At 38.9% G+C, this 25,359-nt stretch overlaps 1 protein-coding gene across 5 annotated transcripts in view; it reads right to left on the bottom strand.

The window, feature by feature from the left end:
* Window positions 1-25,359, bottom strand: part of cpamd8 (C3 and PZP like alpha-2-macroglobulin domain containing 8) — a 57,972-nt gene that overhangs the window by 7,393 nt on the left and 25,220 nt on the right. For all 5 annotated transcript variants that reach the window (XR_012398166.1, XR_012398167.1, XM_073937800.1 and 2 more), the window contains 18 exons: window positions 25,096-25,147; window positions 24,711-25,009; window positions 22,122-22,347; window positions 21,871-22,047; window positions 21,662-21,743; window positions 18,839-18,995; window positions 18,446-18,520; window positions 17,323-17,488; window positions 17,155-17,241; window positions 16,190-16,326; window positions 12,819-12,974; window positions 12,502-12,564; window positions 9,040-9,287; window positions 8,859-8,946; window positions 6,722-6,796; window positions 5,828-5,933; window positions 4,444-4,554; window positions 4,140-4,352 (listed from right to left, as the gene is read on the bottom strand). Coding sequence is in view for 3 of the 5 variants with exons in the window: in XM_073937800.1 (XP_073793901.1) it covers window positions 4,140-4,352; window positions 4,444-4,554; window positions 5,828-5,933; window positions 6,722-6,796; window positions 8,859-8,946; window positions 9,040-9,287; window positions 12,502-12,564; window positions 12,819-12,974; window positions 16,190-16,326; window positions 17,155-17,241; window positions 17,323-17,488; window positions 18,446-18,520; window positions 18,839-18,995; window positions 21,662-21,743; window positions 21,871-22,047; window positions 22,122-22,347; window positions 24,711-25,009; window positions 25,096-25,147 (2,518 nt within the window). In the remaining 2 variants the exon portion in view is untranslated. The remainder of the gene's footprint in view (window positions 1-4,139; window positions 4,353-4,443; window positions 4,555-5,827; window positions 5,934-6,721; window positions 6,797-8,858; window positions 8,947-9,039; window positions 9,288-12,501; window positions 12,565-12,818; window positions 12,975-16,189; window positions 16,327-17,154; window positions 17,242-17,322; window positions 17,489-18,445; window positions 18,521-18,838; window positions 18,996-21,661; window positions 21,744-21,870; window positions 22,048-22,121; window positions 22,348-24,710; window positions 25,010-25,095; window positions 25,148-25,359) is intronic.

Genomic DNA, 25,359 nt, shown 5'->3' with positions numbered 1-25,359 from the left:
ATTCCATTTTTCTTTCTGACATTTGCCGCAAGTTTATCAGGAAGGGCCAATTTTGTTTTCTTTGACTCATTGTATGGAAATGGTGCTTTATTCACAAAGGTTTTTTGCAACGTTACAGTTTTGAGCAGAAGTTTGATTCATATCTTTGGATGGAAAGCACGTCATGATTTTGCCATGTACGATGCGATCCTGGATTAACATCTATGTTGATCCTGCAACATCATTTGTGTTTGAAAATGCAATCCATACCTAATCTCTACCCCTAATCAACCATACCTGTACATTACTCCCAATATCAGAGGGGAACAATAGTTTGATAACAATCATGTAGAGGTGCATAAAGCTAGCCATAAGCCTAACCTCAACAAGCAGTAAACGTATCCCTTAATTCTGATTGGCTGATTGGAATGTTATTCCAGGATCAACATAGATGTTAATCCAGGAGCATGTCCTACTTATTGAAATCAGGTTGGTGGGATGAAAACATGGCTAATGACACTTTTTTTGTAATACACAGAAGAAAATGTATGATAATTTGGTATTGATTCTTTGAAACAGACAATTTGAATTGATTTGTAAAATTAAATTACACCAAGAGGCATTCATATTTCTCAAATCAATCCTTTGAGGCAACAAATAATACAAATATTCCCAATGTTCTCAATTCTCAACAACATTAGCACAGAATTCCCATGTAACATTTTGTGTTCCCCTCTTGATGGCAGTCCTCTGTAAAACAAGAAAGCCCTTTTGTTATTAGTCTGCGCGTCGGAAAGGAATGTGACAGGATTTTTCTAACCCTCTGGCCACCCCTTGCTTTTCTCTGTCAAAGGGCTATGGACAAAAGCGCTCTGTCATTTGGGGAGCCCTGTAATACACCATATACACTGGTGCATGAGCGTATGTATGTTTATATTATCTGCAACTGCGACACCTGAACAGCTGTTCTTCCCAAAGCAGGTACACACAACTCAGTCTTTCAGGGGTTTGATTCCTCAAATCAGGCCTGTCTGAACATGAATAATTGCAAAGTACTGAAAACACTTTGATTCTCTTTGATGCTCCAGTGAATGAGGCTTTAATCTCAGCTTCGGTATAAAAAAAGGAACAGGATGTCAAGTGGCAAGATGCAAATCTCGACTAGACACCAAAATGATGCAGTAGTTCAAATCAGGGACCGGATCGTCAAACCTGCTCTTTTATTATTTTAAAATTTAAGAATAACAGAGCAACAACACTTTTTTTTAAACCCTGGATAATATGAGCAAGGTTCATGAAAAGCAACATTTTGATAACTAAAAGCTGAGCAAAATCACATTCATTGAAAAAACCTTGATTGAATTCAGAATTATAGTCAATATAGATTGAGTCTAACTACAATTCCTAAGCTATTTATTTTGTGTGTTCTGCACTTTAATTCAGCAACATTATGCAGTTTTGAACACTGAATGTTTGATCATGTTAGACCACATGTGATTATTTGTTGGCGCCGCTACCATATTATGGTAAAAATATGGATTGACAAAAAATGGTCAGTCGTAGGAAAAAGAGTTAAGAATGATCCAAAGCCAAAACATTTTAAATAAACTACTTAAAAACTATTCATAAAAAAGATCAAAGAATCACCAAAGGTCAGCTATGTTGAGTGCAAATGAATGGAACAGACCACAACATCTTGGGACAAGGTCTTTCAAAATAGCTATTTAAAACCCAGGTGCAATTCTAATGGCAATTTAGTGTAAAAAGACAACTGTGAGGTCATTTACATTGACTCTCCAGCAAGAACCACTGCACATTAGATGATATCTTTAATTTTTTTCTTTACAAAAAAAAAAAAAAAAAAAACCTTCTCAAGAAAATATATGCAATTTTAAATCATTGTCCTTACAGTAGTAACAAGACTTCTTAGAATTTGTCTTAAGACATTTCTTGTAAATTCTGCCCACAGGTCAGAGGTTGTTTGGGGTGAAACTTCTGTAGTTTTTTCCTCAGATGCCTATGTCTGTGATTATCTGAAAGTCCTGCTCATGAGCCTCTTAAAAGGAAGCAAAAATACATGTCTCTAATTATGCAACAAGGATGAATTCATCCAAAAGTGTTTGGGGAGGGTAGCACCTGGTTCAAGTTCACATGGCATAAATCTTAGTGAAAACGAGTTTAGTAATGAAACAGGTTTGCAAAGCTTAGGTCTTTTAACTTGTTAGAAAGAGTGGGGGTTTCTGTTTATGGAGAAACATCTAGGTTAGGGATCTCCAATCCTGCTTCAGGAAAACTACAATCCTGCAGCCTTCAGGTGATATACATCTGCCGGTTATTTACAAGTTAAACCTTAAAGGTTCAAAAAACCTTTTGTACTTTTTTTGAGATTTTGACAGATTTGTGTGTGTTAAGTATAACTTAAGACAATGTTAGCACCTGTTAACTTTAATTGTGGGGAAAACTAGATAATTTTGAGCTTTTGTCAGCTAATTTCATCTTCCGGGTTTAAAATGATTTTTGTGGCTGGATCAAAATCAATGACGTAGCACAACAAGTATTCATAGCTGAGTATTCTTATCCTATGAGAAGAGCCTGCTTCTCAATTATTCATGACAGCGTGTGCTTTTCGAAGGCAAGACAGACCTGCCAGTGCCAAGCTGTGTGACCCTATGTTGATGACTGGGTGAGACCGCGTCCACGGACCCACGGCACACAGTATTTAGCCGTTCATGAAGGGTTGTATTAGTTTGTTTCCATAATCCACAGGGTTTGTTGCATGTCAGGGCCGATACAGCAAAGCTGTGTGTGTGCTGCAAGCATTTTTGTCGGGAGAGCAGTAGGAGAATTGGAGAATGACTGACTTTGTCTTTTATCAGTTCAGTTCGTTCACATTTAGACACATCGCCATGCTGCTGTGATCGCCTAAATCCTCTAGATAACCAGCAGGGCTAATGGTTGAAATAGGCAGGGCAAGAGAACTGCAGCGCTAAGTCTGCATTCAGACCTGGAGATTGAGGAAGAAAGTCCTCATTTATAGTGTTTAAATAAACACAATTATCTTTATATATGAACAACAAATGTAGCAGTGCATTAAATTACTGTTTATTTCTTTGCATTTTAACTTTGTAAACTATAAAATTATGGGTCTCCTCAACAGTTGTTCGCTCCCCTCCTTCTCCCCTGCTCTGCTGGACACGCCCACTCTTGCCACCGATTGCAGAGCTCCACACTCATTCTCGTACATTTTTTGAAAAAATTCTGAGGTAGACTTGATCTGAAAGTGGGGGGTTTCATGGCACTTTAATTAGCTGGTCGAGGTTTGTTTGATCTAATAAAAAGGGTGAAATTTGCAGGACATTAGCCTCAGGCATCATAAATAGTGGAAAAGGAGGACATATTACATAAGGCCCAGAGGCTTGGTGGGATCCACAGTGAAGTTTTGGGTTTGTCTGAAATGCCAGAAGAATCCTAAATGTAAATTTTAAAATGCAAAACCAAACACAAAATTTGCTGACAGACATTCCAAGAATGCAATCTTTATTGAGGGGGATCCCTGGAATTTAAACTTTATTGAGGGGGACTTGTGCGAAATGGTGGTTAAGTGGTTAGTATGGTTGCCTCACAGCAAAAGGCTGCTGGTTCGAGTCTCGACTGGACAAGGAGGCCTCTCTGAGTGGAGTTTGCATGTTCTCCCCATGTGTGCATATGCCCTGGTTTCCCCCACATTTTAAAGACATGTGTTATAGGGGAATTGGATAAACTGAATTGTCTGTAGTGTGTGAGTGTTGTGAGTCCAGCACTGAGGGTTGTACTCTCAGGACTAGATTGTGGCAAGAAGGATATATTCCCTAATAAAGCTAAGCTGAATAAGACAAAGGAAAGTGAGTGAGTCTTCAGGAACTTGATCTTTACCAGTGTGGCCCAGAGTGAAACTCTGTGCGTAGACCTCACAACTCCTAGCTATGCCACTCTCAAGAAGCAGGATTGGTTAATCAACCTGGTCTAGGCCAGAAGTTTCTTCGAGCTCCACCAACAATGCCCATTTTGGATGTCTCTTAGATACTCATTTCAGGTCTTGAAGGCTCACGACTCTTGTAACTCTAGAACATTGAGCACTACGGGTCTAACTTCTAGGCAATAAATATTTTCTGGCAACTTACTCTGTGGGCAGTGGCTGAAAGGCATCTGTTCAATCCGTGTGCTGTTTCTGCAAGCAGACACTTCCATCTGACACTGGTTCTGGTAGATTTGGCCATCTGAACCACACACTGGCTCGCCATCATAGCCGCAGTCACGATAACAGGTACATCGCTCATAGTGTTCCTCTTCTGGACAGTCAAAAATGTTGTTGCACTGGCTGCCTTGCACAAAGCCTGGGAGTGACAGAGCAATAAAAGTATGTGATAATAAAGCAGATACACTATTAATATTAAGCAGATATAATGAAGACAAAGATATACTGACCTGTCCAATGATTGCGGGAACTTTCCACTTCATTACATGTGGTGCCATCGCAAAGTTCTCGTGCTAGAGGACTGCTCTCACTCACATTATAGAAACGAGTGGCTTCAAATGCTGTCACAAAAATATTTGATGTAAGTTAAAGTGAAAACTTAATATTTCAGGACTTGGACTTTGGTTGACACAATATCAAGTCCCAGCTCACAGTCCTTCTCTAGTTTAATTTCCTGTTTGCCCCTATGAAAATTAACCATGGCTTTACTACAAAAAAACGACAAGTATTTTTTTGGTAGTTATACCATGGTAACCACAAATAAACTATGGTTTGCCTTACAATAACCATAGTTCAACCATGGTATTTTCAGTAAAACTGTGGTTAGGAAATTGGAAATCAATATACTATAAAACATGATTATTACACTTTTTATAATAGCGTCCTCCTACTCTCCTAACTAAATAAAGGCAAATAAGGTCCAAAACATACAAAAAGAATCACTCATTAGAGTCATTTGCTCAAAAACCAAACTGATCTTCCATCTGTTTGTTATTGTGTGTAACCACGATGGACAATAGAGAAAATGTGTTGTGTCCATGACTTTGAAAACAAAAGAACTTGTCATGAGTAATACTGTCTTAATGTTCACTTGGAAACCCCCTAAGGGTCAGGTATTTGTTAGGATTAGCCAAATACTGAATTTAAAAAGATAATGCTAGCCTATGATGAAAAGTTCAAAAGCTTTACCATCTAGAACAGGGGTGTCCAAACTCGACCCAGGAGGGCCGGTGTCCTGGAGAGTTTAGCTCCAACCCTAATCAAACACACCTGAACCAGCTAATCAAGCTCTAACTAGTTATAGTAGAAAATTCATGGCAGGTGTGTTAAAGCAAATTGGAGCTAAACTCAGCAGGACACTGGCCCTCCAGGACCTAGTTTGGATCTAGAACATAGGTCTCAAATTCAATTCCTGGTGGGCCGCAGTTCTGCACAGTTTTGCTCCAGCCCTATCAAGCACAGCTGATCCAAATAATTGAGGTGTTCAAAAGAGTCATGAACACCTTCATTAGTTGGATCATCTGTGTTTGATCAGGGTCGGAGCAAAACTGTGCAGAACTGGGGCCCTCCAGGAATCAATCTTGATACCTATGATCTAGAACAATCGTCTCAAACTCAATACCTTGAGGGCCGCAGCTCTGCATAGTTTAGCTCCAACCACCTCTAACTTACATCTGCTTAATAGTCTTGAGTAGTCTTAAACACTTTGATTAGTTGGATCAGCTGTGTTTGATTAAGGTTGGAGCAAAACTGTGCAGAGCTGCGGCCCTCCAGGAATTGAGTTTGAGACCTATGATCTAGAATGAGCTTTTGTATGGAGGTGTAGGAACCCACCTGGTTCATAATAATCATAGACTTTCACTGGCACTGGAGCTGTCTTTCCCACAATATACTCTCTTACAGCATTGAAGGCCACACAGGTCATGCACTGACTGGGGATCTGTGGATGAGACAAGACCTAAGCACACTTTACAATGACAATTCTTTCAAGAGTTCACACTTAGCTAATGATTGATTATAAAGCTTGTTTGGCATGCTGTCCTGGGAGAGAGCCCTGAGCTCATAAGATCCTCGAGCCTGGGGCTCCCTCCCATTTGCAGGGCGAGAGGGGAGTTTGAGCTTAGGTAGGTCTCGAGAACTCCCCTGCTTGTTTATGGCAAATGGCAGATTAGGGATTGCTATGGAGAGATATATTGCAGATTAAGGGCTTCTATGGTGTCGATTTGTTTTGGTCAATTTACCTATGTTGCATGTCTTTGGACTGTGGGAGGAAACCGGAGAACCCAAGGGAAACCCACACAAGCAAAGGAAGAACATGTAAACTCCACACAGAAATTTCAACTGGGCAGGTAAAGACTTAAACTAGTGACATTCTTGCTGTGAGGCAACAGTGCTAAACACTGGGCCACCCTGCCACCCTGTCAAGGAAAATGGGAGGAATAGGGGTGGAAGGGGGGATTCTTCAAGACAAAGGTGACTAAGGTAAGACGCTCTGGTTGTTTATTTTGAGTTAGGAATCATCTGATTAATGAATTATGCATAAGCTAATGCAGGACAAGCTGCGGTCAGTCATAAGCATGCAATCCTCTCGAAAATAGTTTATAATTAAACTTCACTTAATATGCTACATTGACAAAACACCTCAAGCATTTTAACATATAGTTGTCATATTGTGTAAATCTTGACACTAGCACTACACCAAGCTGTTGTTATCCAACATTAACTCACCTCATCAAAGTAGAAGAGAACCTTTCGTCCATCTACTTCGTACCTCTTCAGCCCCACTCGCTTATCCAGCAAGAGCTGGGAATAAAATTATTTAGAAGGATGATAATATGCAGTACTGTAAACAATTCAAACTTTAATACAAAAGCTAACATGTATTAAAACAAAAGGTTCATCATTACTACATGAAAAATACCTTTGTTATACATTTTCTAGCAAACCTGACAATTAATTAGGCTACTGTAACTAAAGATATAAACCAATATATTTTTTTAAATAAGCTAATATATAGCAAGGTATGTTAAATGCAGTAAAAGTGGAAAACCTGCTTCAAAAACCCTTTCTATATGTAAAAGTGGTTTAAATAAAATCTACCAAACATCTGATTGGTTCATTTGAGGTTCAGGTCAGACTATTTAATAGAAGAGCGAGTGCTAGCTGTAATGTTAACTATAGAATACCAATGCACATTACCACTGCACATTTGTGTAGAGTTGAACTACAAAGAGGGACCATCTTTGTATCTTAATTCTTACATTTAGGCTGTGCAATCGTTTATGCCCTCGACCTCTAACTTCCCTCTGTCTTGTTTCCTCAAATTTACCTCATTGATTACATCACACAAGTGTCCACTACTTGCAGAACACCTAAGTGAGTTTAAATGGAATGCCCTAAACCCATGAGCATTTTGCAACTATGCTGTTGTGACCTCACAATTGCCTTGGATTCTGGGACATGTAGGTTTTGGAGTGGACACATGAAGCCGACTCACTCCCTCTGTCAAAATCGAGGGATCAAGGGTAGATCCATGCAAACTTTCATCATTCACTTGATGAAGTGGAACGGACTTCAAAATAGTGTTAGGGATTTCCCTGAGGGGAAAAGGGAAGGGATGTTTGCAAGTGCGTATCTAAAAGTGAAATGAAACACAGCCTGAGTATCTCTTACCCTTCCTCCCGTTAAGCATTTCAAAATATCATATTTAGTTTGGGCCCATTTAGCATTGTAACATAGTTTATCTTATGCCTGTGTGAGTGAGAAAGAGAAAGGTGGCGAGCACTCGGACACGGTTTATGAGAGGCCCAGTGTGAGCTGGCGCCGCAAGGACAAATTTGAACATAAACACACACACACACACACACACACACACACAAAAATGCACAGTATGACTGTAGTTGAATAAATGACCAATAGTGATTTGATTTGTCCAAAATCCACAGCAGAGAGCAGAAAACGCCTCGCTTGTTAGCAATGCCAGAAGAAGAAAAAAAATCTAAAAAAAAACAACTCGTTGCTTCAGGGACCAAAGTTTGTTGTCGTAATTGCAACATTTACAGCCTTACGCGTTAATAACACTGCTGACTTCACCATTCATTGTAAAAAATATTGATTTTCACTGTGGAATATATGAGAAGCAAACATTCTTCCAAGCATGTCCTCCCCCTTACTATAAATTAAAACAATGAGACATGACGATGTAAGCAATCTCACTTCCCATAGCGAAACAAGGAATGTGAACAGCCGGGGTCGTGTAATAAACATGGAGCCAGCCAGAGGTGGCCGTGTAAAGCCAGCTTGTTACTGGCTAATGGCACTAATGAGACCCGTTCCACCACAGTGAGCTTCGGAGTCCGTTCGCGTTATATGGTCCCCAAGGTAGCATTGGTTTACAAGCATGGAGGACATGAGACCTGGGACCTATAACATGACTAATGAGGGACTATCATTTGACTGGGGACAATGAAAGTGACCTAAACCAACCTCCATTTACACATAATATACCCCCAGCTGGAGAAAAAAAATAGGGCTTTTTGACCCCAACCCGCCCTAAAAGAATTCCTGTTCCAGGCTGCTGCTATGGATATTACAGCCAATATGAATGAGTATTATTTTGCTTATGTTTATGTTTATATTTGTGTTCGTGAGAGAATGAAAGAGACTGATAAATTCCACGCCTGCTTCCTTTGAAATAGCCTCCAGATGTAATCTCTGTCCATCTGCCAGTAGGACACATGCAGAGAGAAAGAGGGAAAGAGCAAGACACTGTGTCCTAATACAGAGACACATTGTCAGTCTTGCTTTCTACAATAATGGGAAGTTCTAGAAGAGAGAACACACAAATAAAATAGAGCAACCTTACCCTCTCCAAACTCTCAATATCTGCACGGAAACCAGATAACAGAGGGACTTCTAGGACAGCCATGTTGGATGAACCAACATGTAGCCACCTGAGGGGGGAATCCAAAATCAGTCTAAGACTGTTCATCCATATTAAGAAAAGTGAAATAGAATCTATAAAATCCTTCAGTCTGTGTTTTTACCTGGTGCAGACCTCCAAAGTAACACGGTAGTCCAGGTGATCTTGGTGGCCTGCAGGGTCCTCGTCGTCCACAGGAGCCCTTCTTTTGCGAGTCAGCTCTGAGCGGTTGTCAGCACGGGAACGTGTGCGAGGAGATATGTGTCGTGAGGATGGCAAGATGTGTTGCTCCTGCCTTGGTTCCTTAAGGTCAACTTTCAACTGAAAAGCTGGTTTGGCCACAGGATCGGGTACATTGTAGGATACATCAATCTGGAGGATGGAGAAAAGAATATGATCAGTACCCTGAGGTCAGAACACACTGGTTTTGTCTCACAATTTACATGGAAATTAAGTGCTGAGGTATGACATATTATCTGTTTAATTGGCAGTGATTTGTTTGACAGGTCAACTACAAAAACAAGAGTCAAATTCATGGCAGTCACATTTACACTTGCTACAAATACAAAATTCAGTTACTCGAAGGGAGGACCAAATCTTCCTTATGTAGATTTAGACCAAGCGGCAACCTCCCGCTCTCCCTCAGGAAGCCAATACGGAAGTTACTAAAACTGCATTTCATCCAAAATTCCGCTAGTCCTGGCCGCTCCTGGCTCCAAAATAGAGCAAATTTCAATTGAGCCCACTGTTAGAATGGCCAACTTTACAGCTGAAAAAAAGATGTTTACAGCCTTGTACAAAAAAGATTTTGGTTCATACAGCTAATATTACCCTTCATGACAACTGTGAGGGGGGTGGATTTTTTTATAACTCATCCGTTTCCTTTATATTAAGTTATATTAAGTTTGCATAATTAAGGGAGTGGCCACTTGAGTGACAGCTAGGTCTCGTTGGTCACCGTCACGTCACCACAGCTGAATCCTGAAGAGATAAGCCACTGATTACGGAATATTTATCGTATTTCTGTGTTGTTTTATGTGGCTTTACACAGTCAACTGCCTTTTGGACTTGTTTCCTACAATTATTAGATGGCATGGCATGTTGAGTGCACTTAATTGTGCTCACAAACCATTCACGTGGCCTCTGTTTCCCAGGTGAGTAAAGTTATATACTTATATACCATCTCTATACATGTATTTGTTTTATTTAAAATTTATCGTTTATATTTATATTTAGAGCTGTAATGCACTCCATAATCTGACGAATTGATGAGCTGTAGGCTCTAGAACCGTCATCTGAAGAAATCATACAGTGATATGCTGGATTTCATCAATAGTCTTACATTAACTAACACAGACTATATCTGAAATGTTTGGAAGTAATTCACGTTTTCCTCCTGTTGAAAAACGTCATAAGAACAATGTTTAGTGGCTCAATGTATTACAGCAGTGTTTTTACAAGTCTAAACACTTTATTGATATAGTATACAACCAAGCACAAGTGCTCAGAATACAAACGAGTCACAGGTGATAAAGTATTAAGCGTTCTCCCCAAAAAAAGTGTGTCTGAACCAGGTCCAAGCAAACTGTCTGCAGGTGTCTGTAGCTTCGCTCACTCTCCGCCTCTTTGCCATTGTTTAGTATCCCGCCGTGGGCGTGATGACCAGCGAACAAAATGACGACGGTTTGCCGCGCCAACTTGTGGCTTCTTTTGCGCTCTTTAGAAACCTATGGGTGACGTCACGGATACTACGTCCATATATTTTACAGTCTATGATTTAGACTCCATGGTTTATCTTGCAAATTCACAAGGCTGACCAACCAAAATAAGTTTGGTTTGAAATAAACGTTAGTCCTTTTTCACACTCACTAGCCACCCCATTAGGTACAACTTGCTAGTATTTGCTAGTACTTGCTAGTGCTATAGATTCAGCAAGGCCTTGTTTTTAATTTTTAATTCTCTAACTTTGATGAGCGCATATGTATTGTAGGCAGCTTCAGTTTTCTGTTCTTGGCTGGCTTGAATGGCGCTCAGCGTGCTCTTCCTCTGTTGCTCTAGCTAATTTTCTTTAAGGTTTGATATATACTTTATTTAAAGATAATCTAATGCAGACCTCAGTTGTAATATTTGATTCAGCGTTCTGTCTGGTCATTCTTCTTTGACCTCCACCATCAATAAGGCATTTTGTCCACAAAACTGCAGCTCTCTGGATGTTTTCTCTTTTTCAGTCAATTCTTTGCATACCCAAGAGATGGGCGTGCACAAAAATTTCAGTAGATCAGCAATTTCTAAAATATTCAGACTAGGGTTGGGTTGATAGATGGTGCCATCGTCCATCATTGATGGCCAATAGACATCACAATGCTGAGCCGGCATCGCAATCCTTCGCCACGCCCCTGTCACAGCAGCAACCCGCTCTCAAGAAATACAAACTTAGGCCCTGTTTACACTAATACGTTTGTCAAGGATGTACCGCTGGATCGTGTCTTACTATAGTTGGTAAATGTGATATTTAATTAATCTTGTCTCTATCTAGCGACTCTGTATTTTGAATCTATTAGGTAACGTGATACAGCGTCAGTACACTGCTTCAATCTTTTGCTTTATGCTTGTACTTAGTAATTTTAGTGAAAACCTCAGATACTGTTGGTTGGTTCCTGTTGGTTGTGCACCTTTTTTACCAATCAAGTTTGTCGACACGATTATTACGACACAGATCACTCTGTTTATACATGCCAGAGTCTGCGGAAAAAGTGATTGACCGGTAGTAATTTGTGTGTAACTTATCTTTATTTATTTATGATTTGGTTATGGGTAAAACAAAGACCATGCAGGTCAGGTAGTTGAAACATTAGGCTACAAATAATTAATTAGTTATGAATAAATTATTAGAATCCATCTCAATGTTTTACATTAGACATCATACGATGCCAAATTGTTCGACATCGCCCAACCCTAACTCAGACCAGCCTGTCTGACACCAACAACCAAACCACATTCAAAGCTACTTTTGTCACCAATCTCGGTTGGTTGGTCTGATTAGATATTTGTGTTAACAAGCTGTTGAACAGGTTAATGTGGCTAGATAGTGTAACCAAACCTTATTTAACAATGGCAGTTGTAATTTTTTTGCCCAAAATAGTGCAAAAGTTTGTAATATTTAGTGTGAGGAATTTTGCTGTGACTTTTTTTTTTGTGGACACTTAAAAGATTTAATTTTTTCCTCCATACAACCTGAGAACAGAACATTCTAGGTCAAGGTGCTAAGGCAGTCCTGGTTGTTTTTGTGGCCCAGAATGAGTCTATTGTTTCTGAGGGAATCTTACCAAAAAATGTGAATGTACCATCCTATCTAAAGGGTAGATTACAGGAGAAAGAACATACCCCTGGCATTCAACTGCTTAAGTTTTACCAGATCCTTCCATTTTAAGGATGGGAGGAATGTGAACATTAGTACAGAATTTCCCCTGGAAAGAGCGCTTGCTGTCGCCAAAGAAGGATTCACTTCTAGATGAGGAGGACGAAGAGAACAATCGTTTATCCATGGAGAGAATGTGGGATTCGGTTTGCCAGAAACCAACAGTACCTGCATTAGACAGCAGCCCTCTCCTTTAGCGCTGACAAACAGTCCTGTTGGAATGCTGGGTATCTGAACAAAGAGAGAGAGAATGCAAGACTTATCAATCAGTTTAACGGCGCAAGTATAAGCAAATACATTAACCGACTGGCCCCTGTCCAACATCCAAATTACACGCATTTAAACTGACACTGCTAATCACAAAATGGGGTGATGTGCCAAGCAGATGCTGAGAAGAGAGGCATATCAAGTTCAGGCCTTCACTAGAAATACCTCTCCGACAGCAGAATGTCGAGATGTCAATAGTGTTTGTTGCGGATTTTTACCACAGCTTTTTGTAGAATCTTCTTGTTGTCCCACTGAAGTTCAAAAGTTTCTTGAAAATCCAGATTAGTGGAAGCCAGAGATATAGTGAGATTTACTCCGCCCACATATGACAGGATCGCATATTCAGACAGAGCCTGCAATGCCACACAAGTGTCCTGTAGTTGAATAAAAAGAAAAGAAGCCCAGGTTTAATAGAGCAGTTCTACTTTACTGATACTATAATCAGGGTTCATGCACATTTTTACTACAAAAACTCCATGACTTTTCCAGGACTTTCAAGTCAATTTTCATGACCTAATGTTTAATGTAATGTCTACATATACTTGGTTAATTATAAGAAACGTTTACATTTATTATAGCATAACATAAAACATGCAATAGTTCAAATTATTTTTATATCTATGTAAAATAATTGATTCTTACACAGCACTAATAATGTGAGAGCATGTTTTGGCCGAGAAAAGAAGTAAAAACAACTAAACTCCATTCCAATATACAGATATTTGTCAAACTAATTTTAGATGAAGGTAATAGTTTATTAAAGTAGTAATAGTTAACAATAATTATAGTAATAGTAATATTAGTAAAACTACTTCTATTTTAAAGCTGCGATCACACTGCACTTTTCGCTCTAGACTTCCAATTATAGGCAAGCAAATGCGGCAGACCAGAAACACAAGCACATTATTTGCATTTCACTGCATTCGAAAGCTTAAGCTTGGTGAATTCTTTCCTGCGAAATCACATCAGGTGATTGCGTGAGACCAGTAGAAGATCATTTAAAATAATAAATCTAAAATATGGAGCAATAGCTTACTTTTATAAATATCTAATCATATTATTTAACCCCGACCCTTTTTGCAGCATTGTCCGACAGAATTTTGGAAGCACAAGTGTGACCACAGCTTAAGTCGCTTTGGGCAAAAATGCCTGCTAAATGTAAATGTAATTTCCAATACTTTTCCAAAACCTTGCAGGTTTTTCTGTTTTTCCAAAACTTTTCCAGGCCTGAAAAAATGCCATGTCAAAATTCCATGACTTTTCCAGGTTTCCCATTACTGTATGAACCCTATACTACTTGGTGTAACCACTACCCAGCATTATGATTGGTCATTTTAACTGGACTAAGTTTCAAGTGGGTCAGGACAAAAATAAGTAAAATATAACTATAATCCATTTTTACCATGATTTACTGAAGACTAAACTGTAAGATACAAAAATGTTTTTTAAACAAGAATCATTTGAGGACATTAAAAAAACATAAAAACAAAACACTTGTTGTCATTATAAATCTTTATACTTCAGCAAAATCCTTTAAACTTCTTGTCAAAATTTTTTGAATGCTTTACATTTAAATACATTTTAAGATAAAGACTCTTAATCTATTTCAATAAGCACAACTCCGATAAAGTGTGCCAGTTCAGTTTTTTTTTACTTAGTTTTTATTGATTTTTTAGGAACATATAACCAGTGGGAACAGACAAGCAAATAAAAATAATACATATATACATAAAAATACATAATATACATACTTATATAGGCAAATACATCCATTTCACACATGTATATCCATATACTGTACATACATGCATAAAAATATTAAATTAACCTCATCAAAATAAATATATAAATAAGTATAAAATAAAATATACTAAAAGGTTGCCAAACATATTTTCACAATGATACATAACCTCTAGAATTATGTAAATGTTTAATTATAAATAATTATATTCTCATTGAGGAGAAAGCCAGCCATTTACTCCATTTCTTTTCAAAGGTTTCTAATTGTAATCGAAGTGCATGTGTCATTTTTCCCATTTCCTTAACTTCTGCTATAATTTTGAACCATTCATCTTTAGTTGGTGGCTCTTCGTTATACCATTTCCAGGTTATAGCTTTTTTACTTGTTGCCAAAATCTTCTCAAATAGATATCTATCTTCCTTTTTAAGATTAATAGGAGTACCTCCCAGATAAAGTATGCCAGTTTAGTTTCAGGTAGTTATACACTAAATGATGATGGAACATTATTTTTATACATATTTTGATTTTCACAGAAGACATTAAAATGAAATTTTTACTGAACATTGATGGAACATTATTGAGTGAGGCTTGCATTACTTCCATCCTCATTACTGAATGGTGTTGGAACATTATAATTATACAATTTTGACGTTTTAATTTTCACAGAAGCATTAAACTGACGTTAAAATAGTCATTTTACTTTAATATGCATTTTATTTTCTATTTTTATAAAAAAAAATAATAATTTGGAAGCAGACACTGAAATATGACATCTGATCAGTACAAATTGTGCTTAATTATCATCTTAGAAATCAAATTATAGGACTTTCGGTTTAGCGTCCGCCATGTGAAGTCGCAAAGTCGGGAGCTCTGCAAACTAATTCTTAAAATTACTAAATACATAGTTATAGCCTACTTCAAGTTTATTGCTGCAGCTGCTAGCTTGTTTTGTTGACTATTTCTGAACTTTACGCCTCGAAGTCGAAAGCTCCGCGTCAGAAAAAGACATATTTGGCGAGCTCTAATGGGCCCGCAGTCGGCCAAAGATGAAACCAGCATGTTTGATGGGGCTTCAATAATGGCAGTGATCAAATCTTTGGAAGCCGGAATTCAACAAAAGTTTGACACGCACGCGGCTGAGTTCCGAAAAGAAATCAAATGATAGTTTTTTTTTTTTTTTTTTGCAGTTATAGTCTTTTGGCAGTTAGCTTAAAAAGTACATCAATAACAAGCTATTGAACATGGCTGGGATGTCACGATACTGGAATTCAATACCAATTGGTACTGACATTTTAAAAATGAACATTTAAGCACTGTGGAGCACGTTTTAAAGCCATGATTCATTAGCGGGTGGCTCGTGTGTCAGCCTATAGACAAACCAGCTGATTGACTTGACTTTGAAACGCTCCAGTGTCCTTGTATCTGTGGTTACAATCAGTAAACAGCAGTGATTCAGTGAACTGATGACCTTCACGGCCAATCACGGTCTTTTCTGTTGAGCATGTGAACACAATGGCAAATCAGCGCTGTTTAAGAACGTGCTCCTCAGCTCTTAAATGCTTGTGGTAAATGGACGTTTTTAAAATTACAGTACCAATTGGTATCGAATTCCAGTATCGTGATACCCCTTGAACATAGTTGATTCGTGTTCAACTGTAAGCGTTTGATGGATAATGGAAAAATTGTACAAGCTGTAAGGAATTCATTGCATTGTGAAATGTTGCACATTTTAGCAAATGCAGTTGATTATATGTAGACAAACAAAACATCTGCATAAAATTCGTTCTACACACACTTCAAAAATCTAGAAAACCAAGGGCTGAAAAACAAAATATTTGTTTTTCTTACCTGTGTTGAGGAAAAACCACCCAGGGCGTTCCTTTGTTGTGACAACCATTTAACTACAGGAAGAGCTGAAGCCACATCACCCAGAAGTGTGTAGGTGAGTAGACCATAAGCTGTCATCTCAACTTCGGCTGACACAACTAATAAAGCAGAACATAGATTACTATCTTAATTACTGTTGGATAATCCAGTGGTCCTCAGCCCCTGGGCCGCAGATAGGTATTGGTCCATGGATCAATTGGTCTCACAAGAAATCATTAATTATTTCAGTTTTATTTATTATCTGAGTCTGAATGATCTTTTTGTTTTGAAAAGTCTTTTATTTAAAAAAAATACCATATTCTCTCGTTAAATTGGTCACTTGAGCACCCAAATTTTACCCACAGCCAGCAAACGAGTAAGAAACAGACGTCTTTGGAAAGTTTCTTTGCTTAGGGGAAAAAGCCCAATGAAGGACCCACAAACTGCCAAGGAATGGATCTGCTACCCATTTGTCAACAAATCAGGCAAATCCACCATGTCTGTGCAAGATCATCTGCTGGAGATTGCAAATGATGACCCCTTTTAGGGGTCGTTCGTATATCGCGTCTTTGTAGAGTTCACGCAGGTTCGTTATTTCTAATGGAGTGGCTCGCACCTTCCAAACGCACACAGTTGAATGAATACCGGGAGTGCACTACAAATCACGTGTCAAAAACTGACCAATCAGCTTCAGCTTGTATGGAATATACACACCCAAATACTGCAGTGCTTTGTAATTTTCTCCATAAATGAAACTTGTATCAGAGTGACAGCAATGTTTTGTCAGCTTGTCATGAGAAAATGGTTAATGGTCACCTAGCAAACTACCCCCACTCCACCCCCCCCCCCTGCCCTCCTCGATAAAATCATCAAGTGTTAATTGGTCTTCAGTGATAAAAAGGTTGGGGACCACTGGGTAATCAACTGACCGATTGATTGACAGATACCTGACTGGGAGAGGCCATCGCTAAATCCCATGAACGTGTCCTCATCAGTTTCTGTCCTGCCAGTAAGACTCCAATGAGTGAAACCATCTGAAAGGATGCGAGAATATTTAGTCAACAGCATGCTAAGCTTAACCATCTACTATCTTTTGATAAAAGTTGTTGAAGTACCTTGAGTAATGGCCATGTGATTAAGTCTTCGTAAAGCCAATGGAGCATAAGGACTGCGAAGTAAAGTGAGTGCATATGCTGATAGAGCGGTTGTATATGGGTCGTCAGCAGAGTAAGTGTTGCTCTCCAAAAATGCCTTCGCTTTAGCCACAGCAACATTTTCCTCCTGAATAAAAGCACCATTTAGAATAACCCATAAGCAGAGAAGAAAGGTCTTAGCATACTTGTAAAGGTGTATGAAATGACCTTAAGATTTGGCATATTTAACAGGTGTTTCTTAAGCTGAACTTACAAATACCCTCAGTACAAATCATTCCAATCCTTCAGCTTTTTCTCCCTAAGAAACATACAACTTATGTGCTAATGATCTTTCATCTGTTGAGCATCAGGGGACTGACTTTTATCTGTACCATATGTCCTTTTTCTCATGGAACCTGGACGTTAGCCCTGAGCAGCCATGCACGCTAATCTTCCCGGTATTCTTTTCATCAAGTTGATTTGAGAGAAACAGATCTTTGAAATGTCTCATTTTATCTGTAGTTCGAAGGCTACGATGCTGCACAATACCAAAGTGACACATCAGAGAGCAGGCGGGAAAAACCAACCAGGCTAACTTAAGGGAGAACTTTATTGGTAATGAGACATTAGATTGTACAAATGACTGAAGCGATTCAAATCAGAGCTGTCAAACAATTATACTATTAATTTCATCCTGCCGATCTCATCAGGTAAGGTCAGTTTGAATAAAACTTAAACTTGCATGCTAACATAAACTTTTACAACCTTAATATATCTACAGCATTTTAATGGAATTGTCAGATCTTGTTTAATTTTGAAGAAAGGAATGTATGCAGAGAGAAAATTTCTAAAGAATTCCATTGTCTCTGCATGTTCTTATCGTAAATCTTTACAATTAGACAGCAAGCTTCCATATTAGATTACCTATCACAAAGCTGAAAGAAATACTGTTGATTCCCTGCCAGGACATCCATCATCTTAAGAAGCAGCAATACCCTCTCAACACAGATCCCGGAAATTTGCACGAAAAAAAGTTGTCTATGAGACCTCACTGAGAGGCAGTTTAATGGGACACAGCATGAAAAAAATGTGGGAGATCTCTCACCTCTGTTGTAATTCCAGTTTCCATAAGAGCCACCACCACATACGCAGTCAAGGAGATCTTTCCATGAATCCCACCCTTAAAAGGAATTGGACAGAGCAACCTTCACCAGAGTGATGACAAATAACACCTCTATCCCAGCTTCCTCAGTTTGATGAGAGCTTGTAAACCTCAAAAGCTCTTGGCTTAAATAAGCGATGTTCTGAACTGTTTTTGAAATGGTTCTTTCATGATTTATAGGAAGCATTTGAAACAAGCGTAAACATTTCTTTGACTAAGCTATTCCTTTCGTGTCTTGGATAAACTGCTAACATATAGAATTCCTAGGTCAGTCATGCAGTATATCTTAGATATACTGCATAAGATCTAGAAAGATAATCCATTTATGTACTGTACCTGAAGGTCTTTGTTGAGTATTCGGCCCATTGCTGGGAATGATCCTTCATCCTTTTGATTGGATATCAGCCAGGATTTGGCAGCATGCAGTTCCTCTGGATCAATAAAGATGAAACCCCGTGACTGGGCAAATGATTTCAGTACGAATGCTGTCAACCTAGAAGTCCAAGAGGTGACATGTATCAACACTGACCACTTGAGTAGATTGTAGGCAATTTGAAAAGAATCTTGAAATGTTTTTCAGAAGATATAGCAATTGACACGGTCAAACAAACTGAAACTTTTGCTCTGCAAGTCAATGTAGAAACATATGGCGAACAAAGGAGATTTTCTTGGAGAATGTGAAATCATGTATGTTCCTGCATGCAAGAGTATTCAAAGTATGGAACTGCATAGATAAACTGAAACATCACAGCAAGGGTGAACCTTGACAGATTTTAGAAACAGCTAATGGAAATGCTGAGTGACTTTGCCTTGTAAATGTTTTCACCTCTGTGAGTCAACTGAACCAGTGCTCTACAAACATGCAAACCATGTGCTGATTTGTTTTAACTGCAACATGGCATGTCATGACGGCATTCCTGAAAGCGGCCAGATGATGATACAAGTGACTTAAAATAAAGGCCAATAAATAAACTATAAGGGAGTTTTTCAGCGACACAAGTTGTATGGATGTCAAAACAAACACCAAAACCAGAGAGTCCTTGCAGGCCTAGCCTTGAATGTTATATTCCTCAAGAGATGCCATAAGATTGGAGCATTAAGCCTGCAAGAATTGTTGTATTGTTAGGTAATACTGTCAACACTTTAACTGCCTGACCCAAGAGTAAAGTTTCTAGAAAATGTTTGAATGACATAAAGAGGAAACGAAGTGAAGGGTACACCACATGGTTCTACTAGTTGTGCTTGCATTTAGACATTAAGTAAGAAGTTTGCAAGGTGCATTTCTTACAATATATCACTTGTAAGAAGTCGCCTTACCTAATGCTGTGGAATGCTTGGAAATCTCTGCCAGGATTCTCAAGGCAAATAGGGTTCCTAAATGATCCTGAAACATCTGTGGTGAACCACTCCAAGCATGCAAAAACAAACTAAAACTAACCTTAAGTATATCAGTTTGCATGTGGTTTTAAGGCACCAGAAATTGTTGACATCAGAAATTTACTTGGATTGCATTAAACTGGGCTCCTTCCTCTCTAATAGCAATAACTGTTGACCCTATCAGCATATCACTCTCAGTATATCGAAAAGAGTAGCCAGTATACTTATTTATAAGTCTTCCTTTAGAATTTATTTGAAAAAAAACATTTTTAGGAGAACTACTATTTTATCTCCTTAAATTTTGCAGCAACCTAACAGGAGTTTGGAAGATTGCTGGGGGTTACTGAGGGATGCAGGGTAGATTACTGCCGCATGTGGCTCACATTGGATCCAGACATGCTGATGCCAGTGAGTGATGCCAGAAGATGGGTTGCCAGTTCTGGGTGAAAGCCTAAACATCTCCGCTTTTGAAAACATCCTCGCAGATTACAAAAGTCTGCTAAAGCTGCACCTTCCTTCCAGGCATTTACAAATAAAAGTTTCCACTGTGTTCCAGGACGTTAGCTGCTCTTTCCACTGAAGCAGATTAGATTTGAAAGCCTTGGCATTACTCAGGCACCAAGGTGCTGATGGGAACATTAAATACTTGCTGCACCATTATAGCCAATCTTTTCATTAGGAACCACAATTTCCTGTCTTATCATTCAGCCCAAGCTGGGACATATTAGCTCAACTCTGGAGCTGCTGTTCGCCTGGCAATAAATGATCTGTGCTAATAACTGAAACTAGACCAGAAACAAAGTAGAGTTGTTTTGGACTTATTAACATTCTCCGACAAATATACAATTTTTGACATCCTTACTGGCAATGTCCCACCAGCTTTAAAATGGAAGTCCCCACTAAGTACGCTGCTTCATGTAGTATTCTCAGTGGGGCCCAAAGTTTACAGATCCATTTTTAACTTTCATCAATTTATCATTCAAGTATTTTCTCCACTCATGTGTCAATGAAGCATCAATGTTGCCAGGAACATCATGGCATAAGGTAAAGGGTGTATTCTGAGTAATTTACATAAGACAAACATTACCCTTCTGACTAGTAAAATAATTTTCTGGATGACTAGTTGTCCAATTAAAATCAGTAGCTGTGCAAGTTTATACAGGAGTTAGGGGTGACAGGCATCATATATGTGTCCTAATTTTTGAGACTCCATTTAGCCAAGGCTACCTTAATTTTTCGGTAACTTGGGCTCCTGTGTCCAATAGCATGGCGGGCAATGTAGTGGGGGGTAGGGGCTGTTGACCTCACAGAGGGCATACTTAATGATGTCTGTTCTGGACCACGGGAAGAAATCCCCAAAACAACCAATAAATCTGTACTCCGGTGACTGGAGTCAAGGAGCTTATTAGTAGTTTGTTAATAAGGCTCAAGGGTACAGTCAGTTTGACATTTAACAATCCACTGCTCTATTAAAAGTCAGGCAACCATGCTTAAATGAATCACTTCAATTTTTGTGTTCAGCACATTTACAACTTGAGCATATATACAACCTGAGCACTAGCTTATAATAAATCAGAGTAAATTGGTGTGTCGATATATGATGATGTTTTTGAAAATAAAAATATCTTATAGGGACTGTTTATAAAGCTCACCTTTCTCTGACTGGAGATGGGGGTTAAACAAAGGACATACTTGAACCAAAAATATGGCTTACACTATTGTAATTAAAGCTAACCTCTAAGCAGACATAGCGTGTACAGACTTCACACATTAGAAGCTTACCACATGCTTCCGGAGGAATCTCTTTCCCCAAAGGCACTGTAGGAACCATCCTGCCTCTTGTATGTCAGTTGCCTCTGATAACCTGCCAGGTACATTGGAAGACCCAAAGGCATTGTTTGCACTGCGTTCACACCACTTTAAAATAATTCCTCAGAAGATTATTAATCAAGAAGACACATTTAAAGTCAATGACATGTTCTGTCTTGTACCTTGAAGTAGGTAGTCTGTAGCCTCTGCCTCCACCTCTAGGCTAAGCTGATGGGTTTTCTGAAGGTACTTCAGCACAAAGACATTGGGAGCAAAGTGGATCATGTTCTGCTCCCCACAACCAAAGGGGAGTCTTAGAAGCTTGTCAAGGTTATTGAGGGTGGGCCCCATAACATCACCTGAGACACAGAAGATAATCAACTTGTGAAGTGCTACAACATTCTGTCAGACAACACAATGGATTTATCCTCACCAATCATGGCAGCGGTGGCTCTCTCTGAGCCTGGCACCACATTGTGTGGGACTCCCAGAGTGAAGGCCTCATTGTGGTTCTCATCAGCATCTTCTTTGCGCCAGATCCTGAACTCACCTATGGAACCCCAACCAGTGGAGAAACCGATATGACGCACCTGACTAGTAAGTGGTCCGGCCAATTGCAGAATCGTGGTCTCACTGGATGGCTCTAGGCCATGTCCCACCTGTCACAATGAAAAAAAACAATCTTGTTGGTTGTCAATCTTTTTTTGTGAGGGAGGTTATGGGTGCTTTGAGTACTGGGAGACCAGCTAAACACAGAATACAAACAGAGAAGCACTGGTGTTTTGTGTTTGTGTGTGCAGCCTGTGAAAATCAAAGCCAAGATTTGACTTTTTTGAAAGACCCTTTCAAAGTGATGAACTGATTTGTGCATGACATGATGGAGAAATGTATGTGCTCATCCAGAAGAACCCAAACAAGCATGAGTACACTTTAATTTAATAGTAACAACATGGAAACCAATTAAGTTCTACTTAAAAAGCAGTTTGATGAATGCTGCATTTAACAAGCACAGGAGGCTCATAAAAACAATTGCCAAGTCTTGGCAAAAGCTACCCACATCACCTTAAGCCTACATAGACTGAGTTTGGAATCTCCCATAAACAGACTGGCTCCTTATTGACAATAATTTGTCATTAAATATTCTATAATGTACTTTAAATATGACAATCTAAAATGGAACATGACTCACTATGCTTTAATGAAAATAGGTCACTATCAAAAGTAAAATAAAATGCTGTTCCTGCTATTTGATAGTGATGTGCGGATCTATACTAAAATATTTATATCTTCAATACCAGCTTTGTATGTTTTAGAATCGATCAAATTATCAAAATATCGATATTTCAGTAATTTGGAGCAAATATGTAGCCTAACTAAGGAAACTAACCACAATTACTCTAGTTTATCTTAATAATGCCAACTTAGGCGGGACTACTTGGGTGATATTTTGCGTGGTGCTACTTCACTTCCATAAACTCAAATAATGCGGTTTTCGACACGTGTAACAAAACAGTTAGGTTCTGTGGTAAAACCACAAACCTAATCAAACACCTACAAATGAATCTTAAGACAGAATATGACTACGTCATGACTAGGCGGTCAGAAGAGGAGGAAAAGAGAGGCACTATCCAGGTACAGAGGGAGAAAATGTGGCGATGTGGCTGTATTTTGGGGGCTTGGGTTTTTGTGACAATGATAAAACAAAAGAAAAAGGTTCAAAATCCTTAAGAGGACCAGATTAACATGTCACTAAACTAAAAGGAGTGAATGTTTATTGTTTTATGTTAAGATGTTCAGGCAGGCATTTTAAGATATACGTGCTCAGATGCTGTCAATAAATACGTAAGTTGGCTCTTTTTTGTATGATAATTCTTCATCAATAAACAAGAATAACCCGTATTATGTCTCGTATTCAGTATAAAGTGACACTTTTAAGTACACTACTTTACTTTATTTTTCAAACAGTAATTTTTGGACAAAGTATCGGATTCAGATCGGTATCGCCGATACTCTCTTTTATTTTTACTTGGTATCGGATCGGATGGGAAACTAGTGGTATCGCACATCACTACTATTTGAAAGGAAGCAGTAGCTTCAGATTTAAATGTAAATATTTCTGTTCTAGAGAAAGCAAGATAACTCATAAATCATATTATTGCAATCATATTAACTAGTACAATAAGGTCCTTTATTTTAAGCAGTGTTACGGAGTAAGCCCTGAAAATATTAATTGGTTTACCTATATCTTCTCTCCCAAGTCAGGACATCAGTGTGCACATTTACTATACGCAGGGCAGTACATTGTACTGCAATTGTAGTCAGTAGTGCAGCACAAATGCCTTGAGTGTTTCTGAAATATTGCTGTTAATGGGGGATGAGAGAGCTCTTGGATTTAAAATAACTTACTTTTAGATGAAATCACGGTGGCACAATGGGTAGCACAATCGTTTTACAGCAAAAAGGTTGCTGGGTCAGTTGGCATTTCTGTGTGGAGTTTGCATGTTCTCCCCGTGTTTGCGTGGGTTTTCTCTGGGTTCTCTGGTTTTTCCCACAGTCCAAAGAGATGCGGTTTCACAGGTGAGTTTGATACACTACACTGGCCATAATGTATATGGTGTGTGCAATAGTGTGTGCAAGAGTGTATGGGTGTTTCCCAGTGTTGGGTTGCGGCTGGAAGGGCATCTGCTGCGTAAAACATGTGCTGGGTAAGTTGGTGGTTCATTCCGCTGTGGCGACCACAGATTAATAAAGGGACTAAGCCAAAAAAAAAGAAATAAACCTGATTTGTGTTCTGAAAAACGAAGGTCACAGGAGATTCATTTTCATGTTTGAACAAACTAAGCGTTTAAGCATCACTGCCAACAAGATCTGAACATAATCCACCCCAACTATAACAGTGACACCGGCTATAAAAATCAACCTATAACTATGAGTAAATTCACATGTCACACCCTTAACTACCATCTACAGCATATTGTAGCAAAAACTATATCCCCTAATGTTTACAAAAGGTCTAAATTACCTGCACTCCCCCTCCTCTCCAGCTGATCCAAAAGCTTCGGAACTCATCCCAGGACAGGATTCCCGGTGTTGGGGTGCTAACTACAGGCTCTCCCATCTTTCCCCGTGAGATCCAGGAGCGCGAGTTTTGCCGCCCACCCAGCACAATCTCCACCATTTCAGTGCTGTCATGTGCACTGGGAGAGAGGGCAATATGGGCATCATTGTGACTTTTGATGGCCACTTGGACATGCGTGACTTTGGCTGGCTTCTTCACATATTGATACTCGTATTTGTTGGGTGTGGAAATGTGGATTCGTTCTGCAAAATGTGAAGGGAGAAATTTATTATGGCTGGGTCAGTCTGAACATAGTAGAAAATAAAGAACAGAGAAAAAACTTGATTACCATTTGGACAGAAAAAGACGCTGTACGTGTACTCTCTGGGCAAACCTTCAGGCTATGGAAAAGCAGGAAGAGAGGGATGTTTAAGCAAACATGCAACCCAAACTAACTAAACAAACTAATGGAATGTTTACTCTGCAATAATTTACTAAAAAATGAGAACATTTTTCTTTGCCATTGAAAAGGCTTACACACAGAAAAGAACACAAAAAACCCTGTTTAAAAATGAAAAAAGCAATAATAATAATTATTATTAAAAAGCTTTAT

Source organism: Danio rerio, chromosome 22, assembly GCF_049306965.1.
Source record: "Danio rerio strain Tuebingen ecotype United States chromosome 22, GRCz12tu, whole genome shotgun sequence".
NCBI classification, from domain to species: domain Eukaryota; kingdom Metazoa; phylum Chordata; class Actinopteri; order Cypriniformes; family Danionidae; genus Danio; species Danio rerio.
This window is presented reverse-complemented; position numbering and strand designations above follow the sequence as displayed.